This window comes from Xyrauchen texanus, chromosome 3 (assembly GCF_025860055.1).
Source record: "Xyrauchen texanus isolate HMW12.3.18 chromosome 3, RBS_HiC_50CHRs, whole genome shotgun sequence".
NCBI lineage: Eukaryota > Metazoa > Chordata > Actinopteri > Cypriniformes > Catostomidae > Xyrauchen > Xyrauchen texanus.
In genome coordinates this window covers 30,839,111-30,854,237 of record NC_068278.1, presented here as the reverse complement: position 1 = coordinate 30,854,237, position 15,127 = coordinate 30,839,111, and the positions used below count along the sequence as shown (strand labels likewise).

Genomic DNA, 15,127 nt, shown 5'->3' with positions numbered 1-15,127 from the left:
TGAGAATGTTGAATATGATATTAAAAATACAAATATTTAAAAATATATAAAAATCCTATTAATTCACCTGAGAAGCAGCATATGACGTATTCAGACTTGTTTTTAGAGAATAGATCATGAATATAAGTATATTTTGTCTTTACTGCACTCGCAGAAGTATAACAAAGTAAAAAATACACTTGTATACAAAATACGCTTATATTTAAGATAAATTCTCTTAAAGCAAGTCTAACTTATATGTTGATTCTCAAGTAAATATATCTTGTTTTAAGGATTTTTAGACTTTTATATGGAAAACAAGAAAAAAACGCTTGATTGAAAGTTTTTTTGCAGTGAATTTCTTTACTGAATTAAACTTAATAAAAAGTATTTTTTCCCTTTAATTCAGTGAATGTCATTTAGAGGTATTTAAAATATGATTTTGTCGTCTTTATTGTTAGTAAGCACATTTAATACATTTTAAGTGAGGACACAAGCTGAATATTCGGTTAAGAGTAAATGATTAATCATTGCAATAATTGCCGAATAATCGTTCTAATAATCATTAGATTAATCGATTATCAAAATAATCGTTAGTTGCAGCCCTAGTATGGTGTACACCTGCTCAGTGAAAAATGCCCAGAGATAATTAATGATACCAGATGATTCAGCACTACATTAATGAAACTTACTTGACTTGATCAAAAAGCTTTGTAAAAAGGGGAGATTTGTGATGAGAAATATTACAATTTGTAAAATTTGATTTAGTGTCAGAAGCAGAGCTAGGACCCAGATGTAGGCCTATGCAAGAGATTGATGCTCTCACTGTGGAAGACATATTTAAGCTGTGTGAATAAGTAAGCATGATCACATTAGTTACACTAGGCCTATAACAACTTTCTGTGCCCAAGTGTTACTAGTGACCCATTATGTTTTTTTTATTATCAAAAGATAGGCCTAATAAATATGTAAAGCCCATGATTGAAAGGGAATAGGAAAAAATGTATATGAAATATGCCTGCATATTTTGCCATTTGGAAATTTCTAATAAATCTTCACTGTGAAGCAACACTTAGGCTACTGTATTTGCACTGAATTGGAAATTATGATAATTTACAAAAATATAATGAATTACAAGGCTGTAGAGAACATTGCACTATTACAGACTTATATACTGAGGTTTTAATTACATTATTTTAATTGTCAGTCGTGAACTAAAGTGGGCCGGTCTAAGGCATGAAACTCCATGGCTGAAAATGAGTCCCACTCCGGCCCTGTATGCATGTAAGTGTTCAAGCAAAGCTTTGTGACTCCGCTCATGCATTGTGAACAACAACAGAAGAGAACGAAGAGAGTGAGAGTGCAGCGCGTGGTCACACTTTCAAATATTGAAGCACAGCCAGAAAGTGGTTGAGCTAGGGAAAAGGCATCTATTCTGACATCTTGTCAGGATTTTTAACGAAGACGGACGTAATCGCAGAAACGAACGCGGTAGCTCTTTCTTTTCCTCTTTGTCTTCTCTTTGACATGTACTTTCACTGCAGCGGGTGAAGAGCCCCGCGGCGGAGTTTGTGCCCTGCACGCGCAGCCAGACAAGAGATGTTTTGAAAAGACTTGTCTCATATAATGGACATCAGTGGCGAATTCTTCACTAAATATCTTTTTATTGTTCAAGAGAATAGCACTTGAATTGTATTTTTCCCCGTCCCTGCTGTCATTGCGTAGGCACTTTATGCCAGGTCATGAAACTCTTATCTGAGCGCGCGCGCCTCTTTCTCTCACTGCAGTCAGTCTGCATTCAAACAAGGTGGCACTGTAGCTGAACATCCAGTGCACCGACCGCGCATGCCTCTTTTCTGCGCGGACCGGACGCTACGGTCCCTATTTTTCCTACCCTCCCTCCCTCCCTTTTCCGTTCTCTCCATCATCATCATCATCATCATCCCTCTCAGGAGACGATGATCCGCGGCTCAAGCACACCTGCTTTTAACTTATCGGCTCAGGCATAGTGTCAATTTTATCGGCTTTCCGCCAGCCTTCGCTGTAATATTCAAACAGAGCTGCCTCGGAAGCAGCTCTGCCTCTTTAGCGGTTGATCCTCATCTTTATTCCTCTTTTTTTGTTTTCCTCCCTGTTCTCGGTCAGGGCTCCCGGGGATGGAAGCGCGCGCTGGTCGCCTCTTTATGGACTCGCTGTTTACGGTTATTATCTCTCGCTGTGTCACTCAGAGGTGCTGACTGGAAAAACATGCCTTTAAAATGGAAAAGCGGTTCGCCTGTCAGCTGGAAATTTCCCGTACCCGTCCTTAAAACGTCCAGGTCCTCCCCACTTTCGCCAGCATACATGTAAGTAGCTGTATCATACACGCGTCGAAAAATGTTTTGTTTTCTAATGTGATTGATGGCGCGTGAGTGTGTTTATTTTTTGTCTTTATTAATTCACTAATGATGCTGTTTTATGGTCGGGGTAGTTTCTCCCTTCTCTCCTTTTTTCTGTAACCTAATTGTGAACGCCTGGAGAGCTTGTTTTACAGCATAAATGGGCACAGAAACTCCACTTGTCTTTAACGGTTAAATTTAAAACATTTAGTGTAGACCGTGCACCGCCTGATGCATACACTGGTGCGTACATGTGGTGGGTGGGGGCACGGTGGGCTGCTGGAGGATGCTGCACTGATGCTGTAGGATACAAGATACATGACCAGTAGCGCTTCCGCTCGTCTTATTTCTTATTCCGGCACGAATTCACCGTTCAAAGACAGGATGTTTGGGTTACATTTTAGACAAAAAAAAAGCTGCATTTCGTCTTTGACCAGCTATTATCTTAGTGGATCACAACATTTATAAAGCAAAATATAAAATAATTGTGCACTATAATGCTATTCATTTGTATAATGGAACGTTCAGCCATTTATATTTATAAAACGTATTAACTAGTTACGAGATGTAAGAAAAGTAGTAAGTGGGAAAAATAGACTATCTGAAATTGTAGCATGATCTATAACCAAAAATGATCTGCCTTCCCATCTGTCTGCTACTGTGATCTCAGAATACCATGCTGCTGGCTATATTTATTTTAGATTTTAACAATTTAATTCTCCTCAGTCAAAATGCTGCTTATTGTAATCTTAATAAAGTTTCAACCATGGCCAACTGCCTCTACACTGAAAAAAAAGAAGACAAGTAAGATTTACTTTATTTTTATTTTGCAGGTTTTTGCACATAGTTTTTCCTAAGTAAATAATAATGGCATAAAATTAAGTCAAACTTTGTGAAAAAAAAATTTGATTACAGTGTGTGAGAAAATGTAACTTTTAAACATTTCCATGAATACAGTAACTTTTACTTACAAATCTAATGTACATGGTATTAAATAAACTTTAAATGAACATTTAATTGGAACAAATTACATTTTGGACTTTCCTTATATACACGTTTAATTTTGTACCACATGGCATACGGAAGCCTCCCTCAAGAAAACTTAATGCATGCTATGTCTACAAGACAACATGTTCATGCATTATTGGCATCAAGAACAAGATACTTCACAACAAATACAGACTTCACAAAACAAGAAATGACCAAGCAAAACAACAAAATTGACAATAAAATAGGTGTAAATAAACTTGCAAACCGTGAAACCATTCAAGCTCATTAACTATTCAAACAGGGAACACCAGCTTCAAAAAGTTAGTTGCAATATGTAAAATATTTCATGTAATATTTGCCTTTTTTTATGCCAATGCGTGAACGACTTGTAACGCAAATAAATTAGCCATTCCCAGACTTTCCTAGGTTGCCTATTAAAGCCTGTAGACTGATTTTCATATGAAGGGAGCGGGTCGCTTTTGCCGGGAAAATCCAAAGGATGTGACGTTTATGCTCGCTCCCGAGAGCCTTGCCTCAGATAGTAGCATCTTTTCCGCTATTCAACAGCGACAACAAACTGCAACATTAAGTAATGTTATCAGATGGAATCCAGCAAATGTCCGGCTCCCAGCACAAAACCGACTCCTAAACAAACTCTGTGTAAGCCAAAAAAATGATGTAATTATACTGAATTCTGTCTGGCTAAGCGGAAACATGATCTTAGTGTAGCGAAAACTAGAGTGAACATCGTCAGGGCATTTGATTCCTGGAGGGATCTTTGTTCAGTTTTGGGGATCATAACTGACCCTGAGCTGGCGTTCTTCTTATTGGACAGGTAAACTCACATAAAAGCATGAGAAATATAGTGCCATAAAGATTGATCTGTGTAATTTTAGATAACTTGATCTTGCCCGCTAACGCTGACGAATTGCAAGCTACCTTGCTTCATAACTTTCAAATGATTTAAACAATCTTCTCTTTATAGTAGAATTCAGGTTAATGTCAATGTTAATCTGTAATTATTCTGCAAGGTAATCTAATAATAAATAATAGTAAATAATACATGAAATGAATGCTAGACAATGTTCAAGATAATGCAAAAAGACCCATTCATTAGTGTAATGTAACTTGGTTATACATAAAATATTTACATTCTATTATTATAAAACAATAGCAAAATGGCAGTTGTGATGGAATCACATCAATACTGAACTGTGTCATCATATTTATAATGGACAGTATATTTTATAAACGGCTATGGTCATCATCCACCAAATTTAGCTAACAGCTTTTGATAAACCTAGCTAGCTAGCTAACGCTGACAGAGGCTATCGCATAAATGCAGTCAATGTATCATACAAAGAAAAGTGATTACTTCAATCTACAGTCTCGCATAGCCAGACCTATATCCACACTTTGTTTTAGCCCTATTCCAGCACCGGAGAGTCAAATATAATATACAGTCTCAAAGTTTGTAGTAAAACAATCATAACTGTGTAATTTTAACTATGCTCTCTCATCTGTCAGCTTGATGCCGGTGAATGACGTTCAGTCTCCCTATGGAGTGTGCGAGCGATCACGAGCAACAGGAAGCAGGCTGCAGTTCACTTAACGGCCACAGGTGTCAATAATAGCAAGTGTTTCTGAATCTTACATACTGCACCTTTAAGTAAAATGTACTTATTTTGTCTACCTGTGAAATTTACCTTAAATAAGCAAATACATATGACAAGGTTTTCTACTTTAGGATTGATACATGATGATGCATAGTAAAGATAACAAACAGTCATGAATAATTAACTTATAAGCTAGCTAGAGCATTAATGTTTACACAAATTGAGTACAAATTAAAAATTTACTTAATCATTTCTAGTTCACGCTTTGACTTATTCTGTGTAGAAATTACTTAATCTTTTCTGCCATATTTACTTCACCACAAAATAATCTTTTTCAGTGTAAGAGCAGTTTGAGGTGCAGGGCTATCATACTATAGGCTACATCAGTCTCTGTCTGAAAGTGATTTTGTTAGTTCAGTTCTAAATCATAGACAGGGTGCAAAAAAGCCTTGGTTGGCTTTATTGTTGTGTTCTGCATTGCTTTTTTATGGCACTCTTGCCATAATTCCGTTGTGTGTATACAGTCCCTGTAAATTTCCACTTGAGGATCAATAAATTATCTGCCTAGCTATGCATCTCTCTATCTTTTCTGATTTAAAGTTTCATGAAACCCCCATAGATCAGCACAAGTTGTTTACTCCTCAGATTTTAAAAAAGGGTCATGAAATGGGCATGATAAGATGTAAAAAGTGGGAGGGAAGGGGGAAGGATGGCAGGGGTCAAGCACAACAATGAACTCGCTCTCGATATAGATGGCTGAACATCAAAAGGTGAGAGGAGTAATGGGGTACTTTGCCATATTTCAATCATGATTCCAAAATATGAACATAAGATTGAAGATGATTTATTAAGATTTAAACTGCAGTTTGCAAGTGAAAGATTCTAATATTTTGTAAAACCACCAAAACTAGGACAGCGATGAGACCTAATATACACTCACTTAGCACTTTATTAGGGACACTAGGGTCCTAGTAAAGTGCCTGACGTGGTGTTCTGCTGTTATAGCCCATTCGTCTGTTGTGCATTCTGAGATGCTTTTCTGCTTACTACAATTATACAGAATGGTTATCTGAGTGACAGTAGCCTTTCTGTCAGCTCAAACCAGTCTGGCCAATAATTTTATAATATATATATATATTACTTTAAATCAACATTTAGTGGTTTAAACAACTTCTTTTACTGACCTCATGTGAATTCTACTTATAGAATAGGCATAAGTCATTGATAACACATTTTAATGTCACTTTAGTTAAGGTTTTACTGAGCGTCCTCATATTTAAATGCTCATCTAAACACCTCCCACAGTGGTGTGGTGGATGTCTGAATGCTTGTAAACAGAATATCGTTGCTCGGCTGTTTAAATCTTCTTTTTAGAATATATGTAAGAACCCACGCACACCAAAATAAACTCTGCAATGTGGAAGATTCGTATGAGTTGAAACGTTAACCACATGGTTTTAGATTAAAATGTTAGAGCAGTAACGATGTGTGCAAGTTTTTTCTATTTTGTATATTCTTTTTACCCCTGAACGAAGAAGAACTTCTCTGGAATTAAATCGGGGCCTTTAGCACACTATAGCACCAATCACATCTCGAAGATTATGCATATACCTCATATTTTATGGCATTGTTTCAAGTTTATGTTTTAAACAGGGAGAACGAAATGGCTAAAAAAATTTTATAAATAAACTGCTTTACCCTTAATAAACAAAATTAGTGCTATAATTGTTTTCAGTGATGTGCGAACTGTACATATATGTTAACATTTAAAAAAAAATATTTGTTTTGGGGTTTCATGACCCTTTAAGGATTGGTGTTGTGAATTACTGTGTTGGGTTCCCAACCCTGCTGTAGCCCCTCCCATTTAAGACTTCAAAGTCTATTTTTACTGCGTTGGCTGTGTTTTTGTGCGTGATTACAGGGTGAGCTGTGGTCTCTGTATTTATCAATGGGAGGAGAGATGTGTCTTGGACACATGTACCAATCTTTTTTAAGGGGTTTGTTCAATCTGCGTTTGAAATATATTTACTGAAAATATATAATAATAGGATATTGTTGCCAGTTGTTAAAAATTGCTCCCTGCATGTGTATTGGCAGTCTGTGTTAGAGAGAGAGTGTGAGTTAGGGGTTTAGATTTGAGTTGAACATTACTGTACTTAATGTTCATGGAGTGTAAAAAAGGTGGGGATTCATTTAGATATGGGTGTGTGTACTCCTGAAGTGTTACCTCACCTCTAAATATACCCACTGCCAGTAGTGAGGGAGAGGTGTCCATACCCACTAAAATGCACACACAGGAAATTGCAAACAATTTTGAGTGGCCAGAGTGAATATGAATAAATGCACTACACAGAATGCGTATGCACACTTCTAAGGAGATGTTTAAACTAGAAAACCTAAAAAATCCATTCTTATTTTAGTGAATTGAAGGACAAACTCCTGTTCTTGGGCTGAGTGATGAGGAGTGACAGCCGGAGAGCTTGTGCCGCAGGGGGTAGAGTATGACGCACACGTGTTTTTGTGTTGACACAGGTAGAGTTGGTACGGAGTGATGGCAGATCTAAAGTCCTGCTGCTAGAGGGACCTTGGCCTTGTTTCATATTGTGCTTTTGCCAAACCTGAAATTCTTTGTGTTTCTGTTATCCAGGGCTAAACGTAATTATTAGTGTTTGTTTTCCTGCCTGTCGTTGACTGCTGTGCTTTTGTCTCCTGGGAAGACAATGTCAAACCCACAAAAATGAAAGCAAGAACAGTCAGTAGTTCACTCTTTTCATGTTCACCTTTCACATTGGATTCTATCGGTGTTCCAGCTTTTCTGCCCTTTCTTGTGATCTTAGATGAAAGAAATTCTCTGCAGAATGAGAGAGAGCTGCTTTATTAATAAATTTTTTTTTTCTGATTTTGTCCCAGCCACTAGCTGTTTTCTAGCATGCTTTGCATCCATCTGGCTAAAATGGTTTTAGTCTGTTTTTGCTCTGGTCTTTGCAGCTTTCTTAAAGGTGCAGTTTGTAGGATTCAGAAACCCTTGTAATTAGTGACACTTGTGGCCGTTAAGTGAACTGCAGCCGGCTGCCTGTTGCTTGTGCTCACACACTCCATAGGGACGTAAGCATCGGCCAAAACAATGGCGTATCGTACAAAGAGACTGAACGTGATTCACCGACATCATGCTGACAGATGAGATAGCATAATTTAAATTACACAGTTATGATTGTTTTACTACAAACTTTGAGACTGTATATTATATTCCACTCTCCAGTGATGGAACAGCACTAAACCAAAGTGTGGATATAGGTCTTACTATGCGAGACTGTAGTTTGAAGTAATCACTTTTCTTTGCATGATACATAGGCTATCGGATAAATGCAGTCAATGTCAGTGTTAGCTAGCTAGCCAGCTTTATCAAAAGCTGTTAGCTAAATTTGATGGATGATGACCATAGCTGTTTATAAAATATACTGTACATTATAAATATGTTGAGACAATTCAGTATTGATGTGATTCCATCACAACTGTCATTTTGATATATCGATGTGTGTTGTTTTATAATAATAGAATGTAAATTCTATGATTTTCCCGGCAAAACTGACCCCGCTCCCTTCGCATGAAAATCAGTCTACAGGCTTTAATAGACAACCTAGGAAGTCTGGGAAGGGCTAATTTTTGAAGTTGCGTTACAAGCCATTCACACATTGGCAAAAAAGGCAAATATTACATGAAAAATTGTACATATTGCACATTTAAACTTTGCAAGACAAAGGATATGTAAAGATAAAAACTGCATCTTTCACACTGTAGTGTAAGTAGGGGATTTGTGTAGGGATCCTGTGATATAATATAATCACATTACTTTAGGTGTATTATGAATTTAAGGTCACAGAGAATTGAAGTACAGTGCAAATAATTAATCTTTACTTGACTGCAGTAAGACATGTTTAATATGAAGCTTTTGTTTTTACTACTTTTAAAATCAACATGAATCCACACTCTGTTTGAATTTAAACAGGCCTCACAAATTTGCCAATCATACGGTTTAAACTTTTTCCCCACCTACAATTTAAAGCTCATTTTCTGACATAACTACTTTTATAATCCATAGATTGACATACATAATACATTTTGAGTGCTTAAGGTTTGTGTTGATCCATACCTATGTGGTGTACTGTTGTGGTCTATTTTGAGTATAATAATACAGTGGTACAGGGTACAGTTCCACAGTGTATTTATTACTGACAGCCTGTAGCTCGCAGTTCTGATCATGTGACCACAACAGCCCTCTTTGCGATACACAGTAACACAGTATGGCATGATGTCTAAAATTAACTTTTTGCCTCACCTGCCAATGACGAGTGAAAATTAACTGGCCATAAATGTTTACTCCTAACCATAAAACTGTTTTTTGCATTTTATATATACATTTTTGTTAGTGTAACAATGGGATATATATATATATATATATATATATATATATATATATATATATATATATATATATATATATACATATATATACTATACATACATACATACATACACACACACACACACACACACACACACACACACACACACACACACACACACACACACACATATATATATACACATACATATATATATATACACACACACACACTGGTGTCCAAAAGTTTGGAATAATGTACAGATTTAGCGTGTATGGAAAGAAATTGGTACTTTTATTCATCAAAGTTGCATTCAACTGATCACAATGTATAGTCAGGACATTAATAACATGAAAAATTACTTCGAGTTCTCATAAAAATAAAAAAAAACTCAATGTGCAGCAATGACAGCTTTGCAGATTCTTGGCATTCTAGCTGTCAGTTTGTCCAGATACTCAGGTGACATTTCACCCCACACTTCCTGTAGCACTTCCATAGATGTGGCTGTCTTGTTGGGCACTTCTCACACACCTCACAGTCTAGCTGATCCCACAAATCTCAATGGGGTCAAGATCCACAACACCAATGATCTGTTGTCCAATGTCAGTGTTTCTTTGCCCACTTTAACCTTTTCATTTTGTTTTTCTGTTTCAAAAGTGGCTTTTTCTTTGCAATTCTTCCCATAATGCCTGCACCCCAGAGTTGTCTCTGTACTGTTGTACATGAAACTGGTGTTGAGCAGGTAGAATTCAATGAAGCTGTCAGTTGAGGACATGTGAGACATCTATTTCTCAAACTAGAGACTCTGATGTACTTATCCTCTTATTTAGTTGAACATCTGGCCTTCCACATCTCTTTCTGTCCTTGTTTTTTTGTTTAAAGCATTGTATAGCCTTCATTCCGCAAAACAATGATTGACTGACGAGTTTCTAGAGAAAGCTGTTTCTTGTTTGCCATTTTTGACCTAATATTGACCATAAGACATGCCAGTCTATTGCATAATGTGGCAACTCAAAAACAAACACAAAGACAATGTTAATCTTCATTTAACGAACCAAATAGCTTTCAGCTGTGCTTGATATACTGGCAAGTGATTTTGTAGTACCAAATTAGCAATTTATCATGATTACTCAAGGATACAGTGTTGTAGTGATGGATGCTAGAAATGGGCCTGTCTAGATTTGATCAAAAATGACTTTTTTCAAATAGTGATGGTGCTATTTTTTGCATCAGTAATGTCCTGACTATACTTTGTGATCAGTTGAATGACACTTTGGTGAATTAAAGTACCAATTTCCATCAGAAACAGCCAAATCTGTACATTATTCCAAACATTTGTCCACCAGTGTGTGTGTATGTGTGTGTGTGTATATATATACTAATACAAGATCATAATATTTAACTCTACAATTAACTTTACGATGCTTAAATATTCATGTCAATTACTCTCATAACTATGTGTAAATGTTTATTTAAAAAAATCTATGAAACCAAAGTTGGCCAGAATATGTACATTTATAAATATAAACAAATATAAATGTATGTAGAACAAAATAAACATGCCTCTTAAAGTGTAGAATTTTGCAGATGAATTGCTCTTATTTTCACTCCATGTGAGTTTTAATTCCTTCACCAGATTATTCTTGAGAAAAAGTGAAAAGCACTGTGCTTTGACAAGTGCTGTTTCTGCTGTTCTCTAAACAAAGTAAGTCTCAAATAGCCACAAAGTAATATTTTTCATGACTTATTTTCTGCATTTTTATCAGGCGTGAGCATTATTCAGCAAGCCACACTTCAGGTCCCTGCAGTATGAATAAATTATGTAAATCTTTTGAACATTCATTCTGTAATGGGATTTGCGTGGGCATGCTGGAGCCCAGGGCGGCCGCCTATATTGCCTGTAGGACGGGTCGGTACTTGGGCAGCAATGGGCTGGCCCAAATTACCCAGCGGCCCACCGGTAAAACACCGGATGCAAAAAAATTTCGCTGATGCAATGTTGATGTTATCAAGTTTGCATTAGAATGGTTGGTCAGTCAAAAATCTAACTGTTTAAATAAAGCTTTGAATTGAAATGAGTATTTTTTGAGTTTCAAGCTGTACACCACTTACAGTTTATTATTGTTATTGTTAATGATTAATTGATTTTCATTTATTAATGTTAAAGATTGTTTGAAATTGAAAGAAATTAGTTAAAAACGTGCTGCCCTAGATCACAGATTAACCTCTGATGGTTATTTTTCCATTGAAGTAAAAGTTAGTTCAAAATTAATCACACACATCTCTTACATCAGCAAGTGTCAAAATATCGTTCTTACATTGTCATTTAAACCATACAATCATGGTACAAAATTGAAACCAAAATGGCAGTTGGCTGGTCACTTTATTAGGAACCGCTACATTACAGTGATGAATGTTTACCTGATGATAGTCAGATATTTTTTTTAATATGCCTATAGTTTTTTTTCTCCAGAACGACATATAAATATGTGTGTAATTCCTTGCATTAAACCACAAAAATGAAAATATGTAGACAGAAATTGGCTCATTGTGCTGTGAGAGACACAATGACAATATTTGTCACAAGGCAAGGAAACAAAGCTAAATATTGTCATGGGGACAAAAATCTATTTTTAAAATAGAAAATAATGCAAAATACAGTAATGGGTGGTTTTTTTTTTTCTTGTTTGTTTGTTGTTTTGTTTTTGTTTTTTTCAATTCACCTACCATTTACAGGTGAGAGAAAGTTTAATTTGGACCCTGCATGTAATGTGGCAGTTCCAAATAAAGTTACCAGCCAACTACCGGCATTATTTTTACTTCCAATTGGCGCTTTGCGAGTGTTCACTTTGGACCCTGCATATAAGTGTGTGATATAATTAATGTAATTATATTGAATAAGTCAGTACTGCAGTAATGTGTCACCCATGCGCTTGCCAGCTAGAGATTTAATGTTTCCTTGTGATATTTAATGTTAGCTAAACCCCCACACCTCTGAGTGTCATCTAAAAAATAGAAGAAAAAAAAAACTGTGACACACTCACACACAACACCATACATTACATTATCAAAATCAAATACATCATCTAATGAGTCTACGCTTCCGCCAACATTAACCTGGCAGAAGAGAGGAAAAGAGGGGGATGATAGCTGATTTGTCACACTTTCTCTCTCTCTGTCCTACCATCACTCTTGGAGTATTTTCTCACCTTTTCGCTGTCTTTGTTTATTCACATATGTTTAATCTCTTTGTTTTAATAGGAAATACAGGAATCCAATTTTCACCTCATGATCACCTCAGTTGAGAGAAGAGGAGAGAGGGCATGGAAAAGTGGGTTAGACGGAGATGATGAGATCTGGGTGGAAAATGGCAAGGCAAATGAAAGTAATAGGATTTAGAATGAGTGATATTGAGGGTAGAATGGGAGACATTGAAAAGGGAATGTGAGACATTGAATATATGGAATGGGCAGTGGGAGATGTGGAATATGGACAATGAGATCTGAGATTGAAAGAGAAGTAGATTGTGTGAAGGATGAGGATATTCGGCTACAAGCGAGGGATAAAGAAGGAAATATTTTTTAAGTGTCAAGAATGGAAATGTAGTGCTAAAGGAGGGCAAGATATGGAGAGATAAAGGACAAAAGGAAAGTTGTAAAAGGTCTGCAACCTGACCTGGGCCCAACGGGACCCGAGAAATTGCCTAGATTAGGGCTGGGTTCAGGTCAGTTTTCAAGTATGAGTTCGAGTTCGGTTCAGGTTTGTAATTAATGAAAAAATAAAAAGGCCCACCCAACTTTTTTCATGCATGCATTCTCACTCACAGACACGTGTGAACGGATGTGTTAGGGGCCGTTCACAATCTCACTGTTTCATCAGCATCATGTGCAGGACTGGCACATTGTTTTAGACACCAAGCTAAGAAGAACTTCAAGTTTAAAAAAACGCATGTCAAGACATCTGTGTTCTTCTGGCTTGTTTTTAGTGCAGGTGTCATAAAGATTCAATGTACTGAAAAACTTCAGGCTGCAATGAGGTGATTGTTACATTGTTCTACATCCAGATTCTTCTGCACAGAGCAAAGTTTTGGCACTTGATAAACGGTAAGCCAATGTTTTTTTCCTTTTGCTCTGGTGTGCTGAGGGGCCACCGTGTCTTGTTAAAACCTAGTTTATCGTTACTAAACTGTTATGACTTACCTACTACAATGCTTACATAAAAATACAGGCTATTGGAACAATACTTGCTTGGAGAAGAAGTTATAAAAAGATTGAGTGACTTCGGGTTTGTGCTTAAATTCTGACAGTACCGGGTAGGGCCGGGTCAGACGGTCTCTAGTATGGTTCGGGTTTGGGTTTAATTTTAAGGCCTGTGCTAACCTCTAGAAAGTAGTTTTACTATGCTATCAGCTCAGTTAGGCTGGTTTCAGCAATGCAGACACAAACACACACTGTTATGAGTTGAGCCTTTAAAAGGAGATTTAAGCCTACGGATAGTAAGAGGGACTGTTGACGGCAGAGTACTGTTTTTTGTGTGATCCAGGAGCTTTGAAGTTCAATTAGCATGAAATATTTTGAGATATTTTTGCTATGTGTAAACCGAGTAAGACTGGTGTATTTTGTCACCTTTTCATAGATTGCTTTAAATTTGTGTTTTGGGTGAAAATATCTTCTCGGTCTGTTTATTTTGAGGTTATAACATTTATAAATCCACTATATATAATCTGCTGACACTCCATTATGTAAACTCGCACACTCAAATTGGATACATGATGAATTGTGATTGTAAAACTGATGCAGATCTTGGGCAGCAGATGGCCGGTGTTCATCTCCCTGCATATGTGATAAAAATATAATGTAGCTCCTTTGAACCCAATTTAAGGTTGGATCAATCTGTAATTGCAGCAGCTGGACGTCCCTGAGTGGTCACATGACAACAGATAAAAACAGCACCACATGTGCCTCATTGTTACTTCCTCTTTTTTTTTTTTTTTTTTTTAAAACCTATGCTACAAATAAGTTCACCAAACCATATACAGTATTTTAATGAAATGGCTTTTTTTTTATTTATTTTTTAAAGGACTTCTAGTACGTTATAGACACAGTAAACATCTGTTGGGTCGTGTGTGTATATGTTCAGATCATGTTGATGAAAAAATGGTGAGCAGCCCTGGGTCAGTATAGAGCAAATAATATGAAGTTCATTCTTAACATAATTAGCATTTAATTAGCATTTAATTAGTATTTGAATCCGTCAAAGAGTTGCAACTACAGTTAGATAACCGATCTTTTGATTTCATGCTTGCTACAAATAAGAGGCAGAGAAATAAATTGTATGATTTATATTATATGTATTTTAGTGTTAGTGTGGCTGTAACACCACCCTTTGCAAGTGTGTAATTTTTGTATTGGGGAGTTTTCAAAATTTCAAAAAGAAATTTGACAGAAATATCTCTTACTGCCTGAGGTGCTCATTTGATCTTGTTGCTTCATGCTGGTCTGTCAGTATCTGAGCACTTCATCAGAGTCTGCTGTCTCCGTATCATCTCCCTTTCAATCAACACCTAAATCTTCTCATTATACTGCGGATAAATCTTTGTTTGTGTGACCATGTGTCGCCTTGTGAGTCACACATACCCTGAGGATTTTTATGCCATTTCAATATGCATTAAAACAAAATGAACCTTAGATTTCTGCCCACAAATTACACACTCCTACATGCATTTTCATAACTGTTACATGCAGCTACACATGCACTCCAG

The 15,127-nt window shown here is 36.6% G+C and overlaps 1 protein-coding gene across 7 annotated transcripts in view; it reads left to right on the top strand.

Annotated features, from left to right (window-relative positions):
• LOC127630466 (kelch-like protein 13) overlaps window positions 1-15,127 on the top strand; it is a 103,169-nt gene that overhangs the window by 52,460 nt on the left and 35,582 nt on the right. For 2 of the 7 annotated variants that reach the window (XM_052108034.1, XM_052108008.1), the window contains exon 1: window positions 1,907-2,324. The exons of 4 other annotated variants lie outside the window; for them this stretch is intronic. In XM_052108034.1, coding sequence (XP_051963994.1) covers window positions 2,227-2,324 — 98 coding nt within the window. In that variant the 5' untranslated portion in view covers window positions 1,907-2,226. Of the gene's footprint in view, window positions 1-1,906; window positions 2,325-4,874; window positions 4,969-15,127 lie in introns of those variants that run through there. One more of the 7 variants, XM_052108044.1, reaches the window with a different exon arrangement.